Below are 18,631 nucleotides of genomic sequence, written 5' to 3'. Positions count from 1 at the left end.
CATTGTCTAGTTGAAATAAATAATCACCAGCCAAAATGTCCAAGAGAAAACAATGATAATTTATTTGTACTATACTTTGCAAAGAGGATGCTCTTTGTGCATGCAAGCACACAGTGGAAACACCCCAAATCTTCAATATTCATTTTTTATATTCCCCATTGCCATTACAAATTTACCTCCCACCTCTTCTTCATTGGCTTAGTAATCATACTGTAATCATGTTGTCACAACCTATCCAAAGCTCCTAAAGTGAATCTTTGCCCCTGATTACATCTCCCACCCCCATAATTCTATCGCGCATGCCCCCACCCTTATTTATGAATTACCTTTTATGGTTATTTCCTAGGGGTTGTCTCTAAAGTTACTATCATATCAGTAAATTCTGGTTAAAACCCGTTTTCAGCATAGCAGACAGCTTCCTAGATACAATTCTCAAGCTTCAACCTAGGCTCATGAAATTAAAATATATACAATGTATTTCTTTACAGGCTAGCATAACTTCTGCAGTTTCTGGAAAAACAATAGACCCTTTTTCCCACATCAGGATTTGAGGTTAAATTTCATGCTTACATATGGTGTTGGTTGCTTTTTTAAAAAATCGACAATATTTGGTCCCTAGCGATGAAAAATCAACAAATATTTGAGCAACGAAAATATGAATGATTCATGATGCTGGGATCAGAGATGCAAGAGGCCAAAAGATTTTCATCCAAAATGCTAAAACAGACACTATGTCAAGATTTGGGTTTGAATTTCATGCTTAAAAATTGTTTTCATTTATTTAAGCTGCCGGCACAAGTGATACCTTTCTGCTAGTTAATTCTTTCCAGTTTAGTTGTGACATTGAATTTCCTGAATGGAAACATCTCTGAATCCCCTAAAGAAGCAATGTAAGCATGGTGCCACATACCCACAGCCTTCTTCAATCTAATGCTTTCCAAATTTTGCGACAAAAGAAGTTGAAATCTCAAGTCATCAATTATTAGACAATAGGCTGGGGAGGTTGAATGAATGTTGCTTTGTGTGTGTTTTTTAACCTTCCCTTGCTTTGCCAACAGGAAAAAAAAATCCCTTAAAACAAAAGATTTTGCAACAAAAGAATAAGACGCCCAGCTAGTAAAGCGAACAGAACATTAAGAGCAACAGATAAGCAAATTCCGGCATGTCCTTCTTCCCTTCCCCCTTGCTTGCTTCGTAGAACATGTTGGAAGTTCCTTCTAAGTCTTCAGGAATGCCGACAAGTACTTTTAAACGAAAAAAAAAATGTGCCGCCTTGTTAGTGATTGGCCGAAAAGTTCTTTTTTTTCATGATTTGCTGACTGGTGGGAGCCGTCCCGATTGGTCAGTTACTCTGGTAGAGAAAACCGCGCGCGCGCGCGCCCCTCAAAAATGCCGCCTTCCGGGGATTCTACTTTGGAGCGCGGCAATCGGCGGGACGCAGTCGGCGCTATGAGTTGCATGATGATGCCCAGAGTGCAACCAGGATCCCCGCACAAGGCCCGCGGCCAGATACAGGTACGTGACAGGACGATCCACTTTTAAGAGTTTGAAAAGATTATATTATAGTCAAGGAGCGAAGGAGTTCGGTAGAAAGTGGGAAAACTGCTGACTATTCATTTTTCCCCCCTCTCTTACGACAGGTCATCTTTGGACCCATGTTCTCTGGAAAAAGGTATGAAGGCATTAAAAATTGTTAGCATTGGTATCGAAATACTAAGATGACTAGAAAAGAAGAGTGAAATAAATTGCTAGGGGAGGAGGGAATTGGCACAGGAGCAAGACAGTCTGCGGGCCTGGTTATATTCAGCTGCTAGGCCCATGCTTCTCTTTAACTCAGTAGACTAGGAATTAAAAATATGGCTGAGATAATTTTAGCCCTGAAAGCCAACTGGGTGACTTTGGACCAGTCACTCTCTCTGTTTCACCCACCTCACAGGGTTCTTGTTGTGGGGAAAATTATTTGTAAAAATAATAAAGGCAGGCTACAAATAAAAATAAATAATAGACTACACTTATATTACAACGTATAGAAGAGTAGCACTGTCTTATTCTTTGAAACTTTGGCTAAGAATTCTAGAATTTTAAGCTTTAATATATTTCCAATATCATGTTGGAGAAGGCTGGAATAGGTAGGGGGCAAAAATTTACCCTTTTCTCTTTTTCTGATACAGTATCTAAATTGGAAATGGTATAGGTTTGGTATCTTGAGGGAATGTATTATCCAAGGGCTTAGATGCTCAATTACTTTGAAGCTATGTGACCAGATTTATCAAAATTGAGATTTTGTGTTGTGCAAGAAGTTTTGATCCATGATAGAATAAAAAAAGATTTTACTTTTTGAGCACTTTAGTTTTTTCTGAGTAGCATTTGTCACAAAAGAATTTTAATTATTTTTTAGCACTGAACTGATGCGCAGAGTCCGTCGATTTCAAATTGCACAGTATAAATGTCTACTAATCAAGTATGCAAAAGACACACGCTATTGTGTCAATGGAGTCTCCACACATGACAGGTAAAAGTATACTATGAGCAATGTAAAACAATAGTTTATCATTCAGAGAAAATACTTTACAGGAATACACTTTTTGGTTCAGGAAAATAGGATTCATATGTGTCTTGTAATATTGATTGCTTGTGGATTTTGTTTTATCATCTTCAAGACACTGAGATGAGTGGTATTGTCTCAGCATACAATATATCTGACAAACTTCTTTGGACTTAAATATTGTAGAGTGAAGCTTCATGTAAGTCTCAACATAATATGAACTTTTAAAGAATTAGAAAAAGAATTTACAGATTATGGTAGACAGGCATATATTATTATATTAAAAGGCACAAAAATAAGGCAAGTTCATTTCCTTATATAGTAACTTTCCCAAAGATTTGTAACTATTATAAACTACACTTTCACACACAGCTCAATGTTTCTTTACAAACAAAAAAGTAATGGCTCCTGTCACTTTGGAGAGAGGGAACAAAATTGCAAGACTATAAAAGGTTTTGTTAAATGCTAGTGTAATCCAGAGCCCTGCTTTGTGCAGTTATGTTTTAATCATAAAATTCTTGTGAGGCAAATCACCCCAAACTATGATGTAATATTATGATTGTAACTGAATACACTTTATATAACTTTTGTTCTTCAAATAAGCTAAAATTGTGGTTCCCTACTTTATATTGGTTGAGCCTTTCAGAACTTCAAATTTTATTTTTTCACAAAATGTTCACTATTTTCTATGTAAATAGAAAATTTTGAAAAGGTAAAGCTTTTTTCTACATTTTTGTATTTAAAACTCTTTTCACTAAAATGTTTGCTAACACATGGTTTTTAGGATTCAAAGGGTTGCTATCTCTTAAAGAGGATCTGCAGGTTTTGGTATTTGGGAATAGTTATCCTTAAATAAGTTTTAACGTGCTGTAGTTGCTTATAAGAAGAAACTTATGAAAGAGAGAAGCAACCTAGAATTAATCAGTGGAATGGCTTGCCTTCAAAAATCACAGGTGCTCCATCGCTGGAAGTTTTTAAGAAGATACTGGACAGCCATTTGTCTGAAATAGTGTAAAGTCCCCAGATTGAGCAGGGGTTGGTCTAGAAGACATTCAGGGTCCCCTCCAACTCTGTTATTCTTTCTGCACAGAAACACCATGGAGGCCATATCAGCTTGTTGCCTCAAAGATGTCCAGCAGGAGGCTCTGAATTCCGCTGTGATTGGCATTGATGAAGGCCAGTTTGTAAGTTTATATTACCTGAATGTTTAAATGAACTGCCAAGTACTGATAATTGTTTCCGTGCTTAAAAGAGTTTGAAATGTAATTCTATATGCACTTACAGTCATGGCCGAAATTGTTGGCACCCCAGAAATTTTTCCAGAAAATCAAGTATTTCTCACAGAAAAGTATTGCAGGAACACATGTTTTACTATACACAGGTTTATTCCCTTTGTGTGTATTGGAACACAACAAAAAAGGGAGGAAAAAAGCAAATTGAACATAATGTCAAACAAAACTCCAAAAATGGGCCGGACAAAATTATTGGCACCCTTAACTTAATATTTGGTTGCACACCCCTTGGAAAAAATAACTGAAATCAGTCGCTTCCTATAACCATCAATAAGCTTCTTACACCTCTCACCCGGAATTTTGGACCACTCTTCCTTTGCAAACTGCTCTAGGTCTCTCTTATTGGAAGGGCACCTTTTCCCAACAGCAATTTTAAGATCTCTCCACAGGTGTTTAATGGGATTCAGATCTGGACTCATTGCTGGCCACTTCAGAACTCTCCAGCGCTTTCTTGCCATCCATTTCTGGGTGCTTTTTGACGTAAGTTTGGGGTCATTGTCCTGCTGGAAGACTCAAGATCTCGGGACGCAAACCCAGCTTTCTGACACTGGGCTCTACAGTGCAACCCAAAATCCTTTGGTAATCCTCAGATTTCATGATGCCTTGCACATATTCAAGGCACCCAGTGCCAGAGGCAGCAAAACAACCCCAAAACATCATTGAACCTCCACCATATTTTACTGTAGGTACTGTGTTCTTTTCTTTGTAGGCCTCATTTCGTTTTCGGTAAACAATAGAATGATGTGCTTTACCAAAAAGCTCTATCTTGGTCTCATCTGTCCACAAGACGTTTTCCCAGAAGGATTTTGGCTTACTCAAGTACATTTTGGCAAACTGTAATCTTGCTTTTTTATGTCTCTGTGTCAGCAGTGGGGTCCTCCTGGGTCTCCTGCCATAGCGTTTCATTTCATTTAAATGTCGACGGATAGTTTGCACTGACACTGATGCTCCCTGAGCCTGCAGGACAGCTTGCATTCCTTTGGAACTTGTTTGGGGCTGCTTATCCACCATCCGGACTATCCTGCGTTGCAACCTTTCATCAATTTTTCTCTTCTGTCCACGACCAGGGAGATTCGCTACAGTGCCATGGGTTGCAAACTTCTTGATAATGTTGCACACTGTGGACAAAGGCAAATCTAGATCTCTGGAGATGGACTTGTAACCTTGAAATTGTTGATATTTGTCCACAATTTTGGTTCTCAAGTCCTCAGACAGTTCTCTTCTCCTCTTTCTGTTGCTTAGCGTGGCACACACAAACATACAATGCAAAGACTAAGTGAACTTCTCTCCTTTTTATCTGCTTTCAGGTGTGATTTTTATATTGCCCACACCTGTTACTTGCCCCAGGTGAGTTTAAAAAAGCATCACATGCTTGAAACAATCTTGTTTACCCACAATTTTGAAAGGGTGCCAATAATTTTGTCGGGCCCATTTTTGGAGTTTTGTTTGACATTATGTCCAATTTGCTTTTTTTCCTCCCTTTTTGTTGTGTTCCAATACACACAAAGGGAATAAACCTGTGTATAGCAAAACATGTGTTCCTGCAATACTTTTCTGTGAGAAATACTTGATTTTCTGGAAAAATTTCTGGGGTGCCAACAATTTCGGCCATGACTGTATGTATGGTAAGACCCATTTTGCTTATTAATATTAACAGTTGGGCAAGTGTGACAATGTGATAGATTCTTATGTTCTCTTGACCTGATTGTAAATGTGAATGGTTAAAATACAATCTTACGCATGCTTCACTTGGAGAGCAAACCCCAGTAAACTCAGTAGGACTTGGTTCTTAGCAAATGAATAAAATTGTGCTATGAGTACCACGTAAATGCTTCTAACGGCATAATCTCAAATAAATTGAAAATGCAACCATATTTGGGAATACAAGTAGAATTTTGGTCAATTCATCTGAAAAAGAACATCATAGGGTTAAAACACACACACAACCTTCAGAAGAATATAATTTTGCTCTCTTTTAGGTAGGAAAAAAGGTGAATGGGGGATAATGTAGAAGTGTGCAAATGTATTCTTTTGAATTATAAAACCTAGAAAGTAAGCTGAATGATAAAATTACAACAAATAAAAGGAAATATTTATTTAAAAGGATTAGAGCATATATTCAAAAGTTAATTACTGAAGATCAGTGGGAGGCTTTGCTGTACTCTTCCTTGTGAGCCTCATAGAAGCATCTAATGCACCAATGGGTACAGAATGGTGAACATCAGGGGTTCTCAACCTTGGCAAAACTGACTGAGGAATTGTGGGAGTTGAAGTCCACAAGCCTTAAAGTTGCCAAGATTGAGGACCCCTGAAATAGATCTTCAGCAGCAACACTTTTTTACTCTTTGAAGGAGCATTACTAACTTTATTCATAACAGTGTCTTCCACATTTACAAAGTTTCTAAAAGCTGGAATGAGGGAATGATGAACTTTTAATTTTCCCAATTAGTTTCCAGATATAGTTGAATTTTGTGAGACAATGGCCAACACAGGGAAGACTGTCATTGTGGCAGCCCTTGATGGAACATTTCAGAGGAAGGTAAGTCTCTTTAAATTCTTCATTAGACTTTCTGGATAGTTTATGTCCCAGATCTATAAAGAAATTCATGGTTTCATTGCAGGCTTTTAGTAACATCTTACAACTAGTCCCCTTAGCAGAAAGTGTGGTGAAACTTAACGCGGTTTGCATGGAGTGTTATCATGAGGCCTCTTACACTAAAAGGTTGGGAACAGAGAAAGAGGTAAGACTCCGATAAAAGCTCTCCCTTTCTTTAAAGCTATTGACTGTGAGATATATTGATAGGTTGAGAAAATAAAAACCTTTTATTTTTAAACTTCATCCTACTAGGTGGAAGTAATAGGAGGGGCAGACAAATATCACTCCGTCTGCCGGGTCTGCTATTTCAAAAACCGACAACAACTGGTGTCTGAAAACAAAGAGAACCTACTGGGTGGGAATAAACCCCTTGATATTAATGCCTCCAGGAAAGTCTTGGCTACCCGTCAGATCATGCAGTGGAATCCATCTAATTGAAGAAAGGAAGCAAGAGATCTGATTCCCAGGTGCATTTAGAGACACATTTTTTTCTGTCCTTACTTCTAGCTTTGTATTGTCAGACTGATGTCCCTCCAAAACATCAGAAAGAGTTGTTTTTATGAGGAGCAACAAGGCTTGAAGACGTTAGAACATGCTATGAATAAGGGTGTTTTATATTGAAAACTGCACTGGTTTCTTAGTCTCTAGAGGGGAGATTTTGTAATTTCATTAGTGGCATTTCCTCTTGCACAAAGCTTCCCCAAACGGTTTAATTCAGAGTTTTAACGGCCATAGTAGCTAAAGTAAATTTACTAACAGCAAGTTGCACTATGAAACTGGAACGTTATTTTTCTGAATCCATCAAATTGGGCTTGAGGGCAGGGGAATTCTGACTATTCAATAGGCAATTCACTGACAATGAAACAGGCTGTTAGGCTATAAAGACTGAATAGGTTAACTGAGCAAAATGTATTTTAATTTGGTGCTGTGTATATCTGCCTGTAAGTAAAGATCTGGACTTACAAAAAGCCCTTAATAAAGGGTCTTTCTTTAATTGCTGTCCAACTTTCCTGGATAGAGATTGACATCTTACATTATTGACTTAATTATATTCTACTTTTGATTGTTTATTAAACTGGCTACTAATGTGTCAGTCGTTGTTTAAGTATTATAGTCCTGCTTTATACTTTGTAGCATACTCTCTAGCATTTTGGTTTTACTGCAGTGATGAATATCCGCACTTCCTCTTTTTGAGTAAATGTGATCCTTTTGCAATGAAAACATCCCCAGTATCTTCTGTTGTCTTAGGAGCAGAAATACTAACTTCTGTAGTGGAAACTGAAGAGTTGGTTTTAATGATATATTGAATAAAATTAATCTTACTTTTACGTTTTATGTGTAAAACTTAGTAGTACCAGTTCACCTTAAGAATATTTAAGTTCAGTGACAAAAACTACTACTGGTTTAAAATGTATTCTAGAGTTACTCAACCACTTTGTTAATGCCTGTTGATATAACACATTATACTGCCCTGATAAGTAAATCATTAATCAGGAAATGGCTATATGTATGACATTCAGTAAAGGGAAATTGCAGCTGAAAATGCTAAGATTGTTTTCTCTGGGAAGCTTAAAAATAATTACTACCAATAATCTTATTCTAGTTATTCCTATTTTTTTTCCAGACAAAAAGCAGGCAATAAAGGCTAGCCTAAAAGGGTTCATGCTTTTTAAATGATCCAGTTCTGTCTATTAGACGATACACCCTTGCCCAGTTATTAATCTCTGTAAATTATTTTCCTCTCCCCTAAAATTATACGATACATGAAAATCCACAATATATTCTAAGGGATGCGTATAATCCAACTTCTACTACGGTAAAAGATTTAAAACACTTCAAAGCCCCAAAATTGCAATATTTCCCTGAAGTTTCCCAAAACATGTAATTAGAAAAGAGCAGTGTTAACAGCCACAGGCTAAGGATACAAAAAAGCCATTATCTCAAAGACTTGTTAATGAAGATGTATAAAACATCGTGTGCAGGACAGCCATTTTTAACTGGTTTATGCCTGAACCAAAATACCTCAGTTTTGAATGTTTTTGTCTGTACAAAGACTAAAATGGGGCCTCTTTTGTTCCAGTAGTAGACTGAAACATAGATGGTTTGAGATAGGGCGGTGATGGCGAACCTTTTGGAGACCAAGTGCCCAAACTGCAACCCAAAGCCCACTTATGTACCGTTGGGTGCCGGGTGGGCGTGGCCCATTGGGTAGCTGTGGCAGACTGGGCGGGACTAAAAAGTTCAATCAATCAATTCCAACTTTGCGAGATCTTTTTTTTTCCCAGCGAGAAGTTGAAATTGATTAACTTTTTTTTGTTTTTGCACACAGCAGCAAAGGCCTAAAGCGAAAAGCTTTTATAAAACCCAGCTGAAGGCCTGGGACTGGGGCAACGGCTCGTGTGCCCACAGAGAGGGCTCTGCGTATCCCCCCTCCCTGTGGCACGCGTGCCATAGGTTCGCCACCATGGAGATAGGGCAAGAGTGGTACCACATGCAGACTGGCAGTCACAGCTTGGGGGAAAAGAAGGCACTGTGAAAGGGGAGATAGGCTCTGCTGTGCTTTTGGGGCAGGGACTGTGCTGGGAAGGTCGGTGAGGCAATGGGATATGCGGTGCTTTGGCACTGGCTGTGGTTGAAGGCAATATGCCTATTCTAGTCACCAGAAAAATCCTCCTGATTTGAGTTTGATCAAAAGACAGTACTGCAGCTGTTGTTTCCGAGCTTCTAGAATGCAAAGTGTTAGAGTTCGAAGCAGTGATTTTCCACTTCATGCACATTCCTATTTGTGTATTCTTTTCCTTTCTTAGCGATTCAGGAAAAGTTAGAATAAACTGCAAGAGTGAGTTTACCTTTGGTACATTATTGAAAACCTGTAGGCCTCTATAGAATACTTTTAAAAAGTACCAGTTCTTCGTGGAGCCAAGTCCTTCCCACTTTAAACCAAAGAAAATGTACGATATAGTAAATTCAGTTGAATCACCAATGCATTATGTCTAAAGCTTTATCTAGAAATGCTTTTAATTGGTTTTGGTATCAGCAGCTGAAACAATAGAAAGTACTACACAGGTATTTCTGAGTCTGGAAGGGTAGCACCACAGAGCCATAGGAACACCAGACCCATTGGAAGTCTAGAATGGTCAAGATGCGCAAGCACACCAAGGCACAGGTGTAACAGCACTGGGGTAGGATAGCTGTGGCAAGGATCCCACTGGGGCATATCCAGTAGAAGTACAGTGTTCCTCTGCGGTAGAATGTCTCTAGCTATTTCCAGCAAGCAGCTTAGTTAGCTGCAGCAGTAATAAGATCAAGTAGTCAATACCATTTCAGCAATTAATATTCCTTGCAAATCTCACAGCAAGCTTCCTGTGCCCACAAAAGAAACATCATTTTCTGCAAGATGCAAGTTTTGAAAATAGTCGAAAATAATAGAATATCCCAGAACCCAACACGTATACATGCACAACCCACAATCTTGGTTGTGGCACCAACACAATTTCACAGTAGACATAGTTCCCACCTCAAGAAATGAATACATAGCACTAGGATACTATCCTTGCCAGCTGCTTTGAACAGTGTTAGTAGCAATCAATACACAGGTGGAGGCTGGTAGCCTTCAGAATTCTCTGCACTGTGAGTGAAGGGTGGTTGCTGGTAGCTCTCATGACTGACATTGGGGTAACTGGAGTAAGGGGGTGTTGGGCCTGGAGCTGGGTCGATGTAACTCTGGTCAAAATCTTGGACACCCATACGGTAACGCTGAAGAGCGAAGGCAATCAGGAGTCCCTAAGGAGAGGAACAGTTATTTGCAATAGTAGGAATCTGCCCATGAAGATTTACTTGCAAGAGAACAGATATCCTCTGCAAAACTCAGCACAGTATTCAGTGAATATGCCATCACCTTAATTTAATCACACTGCAGCTTAACTGAAAAAGTTACTTCTCGTCAAGTCATTTCTATTTTAAAAGGCACCTGGATGCATTTCCCTGGGATTCCTTCCACAAAGGTTTTACAGCCTTTCTATAAAAGAGAATAACTTTAATGTTCCTCAGGCAATTAGAAGGCTGTGTTAATGACAATGAGATTTGGATCAGTTACTCTCTGGTTTTGTGCTCAGGACCCTTTAATGAAATAGCAAAGGAATCACCAATTTCATATCCTGTTTGCCAACCAAGCAAAATAAACCTTAAAGCTACTTGAACTTCCTAGACCTACTTGTTCATCCCTGGGCTTTTTTGAGACAGAAAGAAACACTTACCCATGAAAAAATGGAGAAGAAACTGAAGGCAATTGATGCACGGGCAGAATCAATCCCAATCTTTATTTCTTCAGTATTTGTTGATGACCATTGGTTTGCCAGCACACAGAATCCAATAAACCACAAAAAGGTCCAAACAGCTAGACAGAAGACAAGGGAGCACTTAATCACATCCTTTCAGATTACATGATAGCATAGAAGTAACATTTTAACTATAGTTATGAAAAGTTACAGTACATTAACCCTATTCTGACATTCTTTTGGGGGGGATTCAAGTCAGCAGTTGCCACTTTAGACGTGGTCTAGAGCAGTGGCTCCCAACCTTTTGGGTGCTAGGGACTGATTCTGTGGAAGGTGGTTTTTTCGTGGATCAGGGCATGTGGTTTCACACCGTCTGGATCCCATGTGTGTGCAGATGGGACTTCACTCACTTGCGTAGCCTGATTCCTGGCAAGCCGCGGACCAATGCCAGTTCATGGGCTGGGGACCCCTGGTCTACAGCATGGGCAGACTTCATTCTAACTCCATGATAGGCATTAGGCAATCTGATCCCCTTCAAACACTTTGAACAATATCTCAGTATTCTTGATCATTGTCAATGATGGCAGAGACTGATGAGAATTGTAGTCCAAGAAGGACTGCTGATTCAGTGACCATTTGAAATTACTGCAGCATTGAAAAAAGAAATTCTGACCAGTCCCTGATGTTATAGCCATTGCAGCATCCCCATGGTCACATGATCAAAATTTGGGTGCTTGGCAACCCTCATTTATGATGGTTGCACCACTCTGCAGTCACACAATTGCTATTTGCAACCCTCACAGCCAACTTCCAACAAGCAAAATCAATGGGGAAGCCAGCAGGAAGTTGCAAATCGTAGTCAAGTGACATTGCGCTTAACTGTGGTTTATGTGCTTCACAATTGCAATCACATAACTTATCTTAGTGATGGAATTGCAGGTCCCAGTTGCAGTCGGTAAGTGAAGACTACCAGTAGTGATTATTTTTTTTATTCAGAGCATAAGACACAAGCTTAAAACCAGAGAACAGGCTCCAATTCTATGGTCTTATCTTTCAGCAGTTATCCACATTAAGAATCACCCAGAATAAGGTCCTGTCCCTAAAGCCGCTTTGCCCTTTCACAAAGCAAAACTTAAAGAGCATTCCAAAAAAATCTGAATAATTACACTCAAGCACAGGGGAATAGGAGCCAAAAGGGAAAATACTGTCCAAGTCCAGGAGAGGGAAGATAAAAAAATTTAATTTAATTTAATTTAATAATTTGATTTCTATACCGCCCTTCTCCCGAAGGACTCAGGGCGTTGAACAGGGCAATACACAATAAAAATATTATACAAAAATTAAAAAGCCATTAAACATTATGCCCTTAAAATTAATACATATTACAATTAAAACTATTTATAAAAACCCAACCCCATCCCATCAGACCAGGCCAGCTTGTTCGAAAAAGAAAGTTTTGAGATCGCGCCGGAAGGAGCGAAGGTCGGGGGCCATCCGGAGCTCAAGAACATGGACAGAACTCAGCTGTTTTCCCCAGGGACCTGTTTGAGTTCACATCTCCCAGAAACATACCTGAGAAGGCTAGGTCGGCCATAACGAGGTACTTGCGATCAGTGGCATTGCTAATCTGGGGAAAGTAGATGTCAACCATAAAGAAAAATATACAAGCCAGGAAGGCAACCACACCAATGCCGATACCATAACGACAGGTATCCTCACTATGATTAAAGACGCAGGAAAGGTCAGATTTGCCGTGAACATTGGTATAACCTTCTCCAATGATGCAGGAGAAAACAATGAGTGCAAATACCTGCAAAATAATAGAAGGAAAAGGTCAATGCTAACATTTCCCAGGGAAAGCCCATTTTAACCATTTATCAAATTACTAACAGATTCCCCCAAGTTCTGAACTCAAATACTCCTCCATGGCGCTATTCTAGGGCAAGGAGCCAACTTACAATATATGCAGATTTTATTGGTACGCTGCCCAACTTTATCATAAATTAAAGCTTTGATAAAAAGGAGTAACAAATTAAAGTATGGTCCAATGATAAAAGATAAAACTCAGTAATCAGCTAGCTCTGCTATTCAGACAATAGCCCTGCCCAAGAGGAATTCCCCCATTCACAGTTCGTTCACAGAAATGTTCTCGCTTTTCCCTCCACAAACACAAAAAAACTTTTATCTTAAAAGGTTTCCAGGTTCCTGATAAGGAAATGGAATTGAAACAGGCTCCCAAACTACAAACTAGATGCTCATCACCGGTAATCAAGCACACCCTCAAACCAGATGCTTCTCAAAACCAAATCAGCATAGCAGCCTTTTTGTGTGCCCGCATGACGTGCTTTGGCTACTCTTCAAATTTCTGAAGAAAATTACAGAAACTTCCAAGAAGTTGTTTTTTTTTAAAAAAGCCACAGAATAAATTTCTTCAGATCTTTTAACAAATACAAATTTCCCAGGATTTCAGGCCACCCTCTCAGGCTTCGCTCGCCCTTTAAAAGAAAGTAAGAGTATAGGAGGGTCATTCCGTTCATTCCGCCGGGACCTGAAGACCTGGCTCTTCGAGCTCTCTGGCCCAGGCTGAGAATTTTGTAATTTTTTAATTTTAACTGGGTTTTTTATTTTTTTTTCTCAGGGTGTCATTTAATCTTTTTAAATTTTGTTTTAACTTTTGTATTGATTTTCTTTTAAATATCCTGTAAACCGCCCTGAGTCCTTGGGGGGGGGGGGAAAGGGCGGTATATAAATCGAAATAAATAAAATAAATAAATAAACCAAGACGGCTGCAAGCTACTTCCGTGTTTTGGCCAAGAAAACCAGAGGGACGAGTCCGAGCTCGACACTGAATGGGTCTTTGTCTAGGCGGGTGCCTGGACTTATTTCCCCTAAGCCAGGGATAGGCAACCTTGGCTCTTTTATGACTCATGGACTTCAACTCCCAGAATTCCTGAGCCAGCCAGGCTGGCTCAGGAATTCTGGGAGTTGAAGTCCATGAGTCATAAAAGAGCCAAGGTTGCCTACCCCTGCCCTAAGCCTTGCAGTAGCTTTCGGCGCGCGGGGCATTGCCACGTCCTTCGCCCAGGCAGGGCTGGGTGCTTAAAAGCAAGGGAGAGAGCGGAGCCGCGGCCGCGCTCATTTTGCCGATTCTATTCTCGTAAGACCGCGAGGAAGCCGGCCCCTCGCGCCGCCCGCCGTCCATCAGCTGACCTCCCCTCAGACTCGGCTGCCGCACAAACAAGCCTGGATACAAAAACGGGAGGGATTTTAATCCGGCCGAACTGAAATGGAAGCATCGACCCCCCCCCTCCGTGGCCTTCAAGGGGTTTTAATACGTCTTAATTATTATTGTTTTAACCTTGGGCGTTTATTTTATTAAATCGCTTTGAACTTCGGTATCCTGTTGTTGTTGTTTTTTGTATTTATTGCCCTGTACACCGCCCTGAGTCCTTCGGGAGAAGAAGGGCGGTATAAAAAATATAATAAAAAAATGTAATAAATAAATAAGGACCCGAAGGGGCTCCTGTCCGGCGAGCGTCAAAAAAACAACAACAACAACAACACCCGCGTCTGGTTTGCAACGCAAAAGGCAAGAATTGATGGCCTGAAGCTCCCTTTCCCAAGCGGCTCGGCGTCGCGGGGTATTTTAGAGAAGCGAAAGACCGAAGGGAGAATTCTCTAGCATTCGCCCTGGAATAAGGCAATAATCGCAGGGGTCTTCAAACTGGGCCCTTTTATGACTTGTGGACTTCAACTCCCAGGATTCCTCAGCCAGGCACGTTGGCTGAGGAATCCTGGGAGTTGAAGTCCACAAGTCATAAAAGGGCCAAGTTTGAAGACCCCCTGCAATAATCCTTCTCCCCCCCGGGGGGGGGGTGGGCTGGGCGGGGAAACAGCCCGGCCGTTCCTCCAGCTCGGGCCTCTCCGCCCGCTCTAACGGCGTTGCGTGACTCCGCATTGCTCCGCTCGGGCGACTTTTCCCTTCTAGCTAGTGGTCCCAGCTCAGGTACGCGATAGTTAAGCAGACGCTCCTCTAACGGCCCCCCCCCCTCAGCTGCTGCCGGAACCCCTAACCTGCCGGCACTCCGGCCACGTCACGTGCTCCCGTCCGCACCTTAGCCCAGGGCAGGTGAGAGCACCCATTCCACGCGTGCCCGCGAGGGGGAACGGAAAAGAGAAGAAGCGAATCTTGTCTCCAGCAAGCCTCGAGCCCTTGGATCGTTTCAAGCTTCTGCGGGCCGGGCCGGGCCGACCTCAGCCACTCACCGCACTGAAAATGCGCGCAATGACCTGCGGCTGCTGCAAGAAGTGCCACAGGTCAAACGTGCCTCCCGCTTTAGCGGCTCCGTAGGCGCCTCCGCCGCTCTCCATAACTCTCTGACGCTGCTTTCCGCCACCGTCCCAGCCCGGAACTCCCTAAAGCCGCCTCGCCCAAACTCCTGTTGAGCGTTTCACAAGCCCCGCCCCGCCCCCCCCCCCCCTTGGGAGGAGACCTTGCCCGGGACGGTGGAGGCAAAGTAACGCGTGGTGGCTAAAGAGAGACCGGAGTCGAGGCTTGTGCTCCTTCTCCCCTCGAAGTGCTTCCTCGCCGCCGCCGCCTCCTCCCTTCTTACTAAGAAAGGAAGCGCGCCTGTGTGATCTGGCTTTGCCTGTCGTAATGCACTTTCGAGCTGGGGTTCAGATTTAGACGTTTGTGGAAATGTGATGATGCCACGCAAGTCTGGTGGGGGGACGGAGGGGAAGGTTTTCATTCAATCTCCTGAATTCGGGCAAATTTCTGGTATATAGGAAAGTATAATCGCTATAGCAGCCACTACTCTACATGGCTTGGGTCCGGGGTATCTGAGGGAACACCTGCTGCCGGCATCAAGTGCCCTTCGCCCAGTGCGCTCCCACAGGGAGGGTCTGCTCAGGGTCCCACCGGTAAGAGATTGCCGGCGGGTGACACCCAGGGATAGGGCCTTCTCAGTGGGGGCGCCTGCCCTTTGGAACCAGCTGCCAGTGGAGCTGAGGACTGGCCCCGACCTCCGTTCATTCTGCCGGGGCCTGAAGACCTGGCTCTTCGAGCTCTCTGGCCCAGGCTGAGGATTAATTTATTTTAACTGGGGTTTTATTTGCACAGGGTTAAGTTTAATCTTTTTAAAACTGGTTTTAACTTTTGTATTGTTGGTTTTTAATTCCCTGTAAACCGCCCTGAGTCCTCAGGGAAAGGGCGGTATATAAATGTAATAAAATAAATAAATAAAATAAATACTCGACTATCGGAGAAAGCAAAATATCCCATTGGCGTAACATTAAGCGCACATCATTAAAAAAAAATTTTTTTAAAAAAAATCTGAATTTAATGTATTGCTCACGGGGTACCCCTGCTCTGCAAGATGCACAATTCGTCAACTGGTTTCTAGATGGAATTTAAAATAGTAACTTATTACCTATAAAGCCCTATATAGCATGGGGCTACTATTTGAAGGACTATCTGCCTCATGATTTCTGTCCATCCTATATGATCTGGCAGGGTGGACGTGCTCCTAAGCCCCTCCATTAAACAGTGTCATCTTCTGAAGCTGGAAAATGTGCTTTATCTGAATGGTACCTCCCTTCTAGAATTAGATCCACCCCAGATCCTTGCAGTTCCCACCCTGAAGAGGGCCTGGAAGGCCTTGAAAAGCCTGTATAGTAGGATGGGTGGGATTCCCCTGCTTGTGACATTTTATGTTGGCTTTATTGTTTAGGTTGCCCTCACATAATTTTTTTGTAGTTAACTTTTGTGCTACTCTGGTAATTTTTTGTATATTGTTTTTATATTATTCTGTTGTGAGCAGCTTAGAGGCAGTTGGAGTTGAGCAGCACCGATACTGAATAAATTAAATATGTTCTATAAATTGCTCGTTATATTGAAGAAACAGCAGTCAGGATACAGGTTGAGAATGGTTCCTCTTTCTCTGAAGAGTGTACTATGTTCACGGTTGGAGAATTTTCAGCAAAACCTATCAGGGTCTGAATGACATAATTGGGATCAAGGCCTTAGAACATGGGCTCCCTTTATGAAAAAAGAAATACTGAATAAATGTTCTTTAATATTAAATGCAACAAAGGGAAAATACTAAGCACGTAGCAAACAGTTTAATCCTGAGCAATTGTAGCACCTTTAATCTCATGAGATACATTTATCTTGATTTCTAGTGTTATCTAATCTGAAATACACCGATTTTTCCAAACTTCATAGAAGTGGTTTTAATTCGTTGGAACTACTTTATGGCCTTCCCTCACTTGCATCCAACCCTCACAAACATGCCCTGGCATATTTTTTCTGCCACATTTCTATGACATGGCCTTCATCATGGCTTCTTTTCATGAGTCACCATTAGATGTACCAGTATTGAAACAATGTTCTCTTTACCAAGGATATTGCTGAAGGCCACCTTAAGGTATACAAAAGCTGTTAGTCTTTGGTTCTCATCACCTAGAGCAGACATGTCAAACACAAGGCCCGGGGGCTGGATGCGGCCCGCAAAGTGGTTTCATGTGGCCCGCGAAGCCATCCTGGAAACAGTGAGGGAACGGCCCCCACTGCCTTGGCCCTGGCCCAGAGACCCTCAGATCTGTCCCACTCCTGCCCAGGCCCCCATAGGCACCCTTGATGCGAACGATGTAGAGCTGGCCATGCCCACCCAGTAGGCCACACCCACCCTGGCCACACCCACCCGGCTCCCTGAGGGCAACCGCAGTGCTGATGCGGCCCTCCATGAAATTGAGTTTGACACCCCTGACCTAGAGGCCTGCAGTGACTTGAAATGGAAGTATCGGAGGCAAAAAAAGAATCAGCAATGAAGACAGCAAATTTAGATGTTGTTTTCTGTTCCCACCAACTCAATAGCAGGGAAAAATCCCGAGTCATGTTGAAATAAGTTTAGAGTGCAAACTATTGTAACTAATTCAGGATTTTAGATCCATTATTATTATGCAGGAGTCTAAAAATCTAATATATGTGATTCATTAAATAAAGCACATATCATGATTTTGCGTTATGTATGTCATAAATATGATGCAGTGGATCAAAGAGTTGGTCTGTGCTCTGGTCAATAAGGCTTTCCTGGCTCATGTTTAGAAAAGGGCCATTTTCTACCTTCCCTAGTTCAGATATACTGTTTTGTGGGTTCTGCTCTCCTCAGAAGAAAATATATTTTCTTGCTTGATCATCCTGTAGCTCTCCTACCAGCTTGTACATTCCTTTTTTTCAGGGATCTTTTACATCAGGTTTAGGGGAATTCCATAAGAACTGTATTTTCTTCACTAACTATCACTTTTCCTAGGCACACAAAATTCACATTAACAAGAAAAAATGAACCGTTAAACCATTATATTAAATAATGTCAAAACAAAACATCTTCCCATCATAGGTATCATCAATTCCACAGTGAATATTAATGCATCTCATCCAACATCCTGCAAAATTACCAGGATTGCTCACTGTACATGTTGTCTCTTGAATCTGTAATGCTTTGTCTATTTGCCTGTGTCTGAGAAAAGTAAACCGCAAAGACAATGCTGAGAGAGAGAAACAAGAAACTGTCAAGCTGATGCCACTAGTTCCCGTATTCTTACGTTTTACTTCCCTCACTGAATAGTGAAAAGAAAGTATTAATTGAAGGATATCGGCATGAAAAAAAACAAATTTTAGACATGCTCAAGACTGAATTGTGAAAAAGGCAGCTGGTATTAGAGAATTTGCAGTTATATAACTTAGCAAAAAAAACCCAGACCTGCTCACCAGTTGCAGCTTAGCAAGGTAGAACCATGCCCTGACAACACCAATCATCTTCCTTAGCCCATAATATGGCCCTGTGCATGAATGGTGGCGTGCATCATTATGTGTACTGGTAAAAAAGCCAATGATATCCCGTCACAATGTTACAGTACA

General features: G+C 41.5%; 2 protein-coding genes across 2 annotated transcripts; one reads left to right on the top strand and one right to left on the bottom strand.

Moving 5' to 3' along the window:
• Positions 1-321: 321 nt before the first annotated feature.
• TK1 (thymidine kinase 1) lies at positions 322-6,871 on the top strand (the record flags this gene model as incomplete). The annotated part of the gene is made up of 7 exons (XM_083353022.1): positions 322-1,515; positions 1,641-1,672; positions 2,399-2,512; positions 3,636-3,729; positions 6,287-6,376; positions 6,459-6,578; positions 6,686-6,871. Exons 1-7 carry the CDS (start codon positions 1,390-1,392, stop codon positions 6,869-6,871), a joined length of 762 nt encoding a protein of 253 aa, XP_083209148.1. The 5' UTR covers positions 322-1,389.
• Positions 6,872-9,434: 2,563 nt separating this feature from the next.
• Positions 9,435-15,166, bottom strand: SYNGR2 (synaptogyrin 2). The gene is made up of 4 exons (XM_083353024.1): positions 14,977-15,166; positions 12,283-12,520; positions 10,690-10,829; positions 9,435-10,216 (listed from the first exon to the last, which is right to left on the bottom strand). The coding sequence occupies exons 1-4, from the start codon at positions 15,079-15,081 to the stop codon at positions 10,019-10,021; spliced, it is 681 nt and encodes a 226-aa protein (XP_083209150.1). The 5' UTR covers positions 15,082-15,166; the 3' UTR covers positions 9,435-10,018.
• Positions 15,167-18,631: the final 3,465 nt, after the last annotated feature.

Source organism: Vipera ursinii (assembly GCF_947247035.1).
Source record: "Vipera ursinii genome assembly, chromosome: 2".
In the NCBI taxonomy this organism is placed as follows: Eukaryota; Metazoa; Chordata; class Lepidosauria; order Squamata; family Viperidae; genus Vipera; species Vipera ursinii.
The sequence above is the reverse complement of the archived record's forward strand: the minus strand, read 5'-3'. Positions and strand labels throughout refer to the sequence as shown.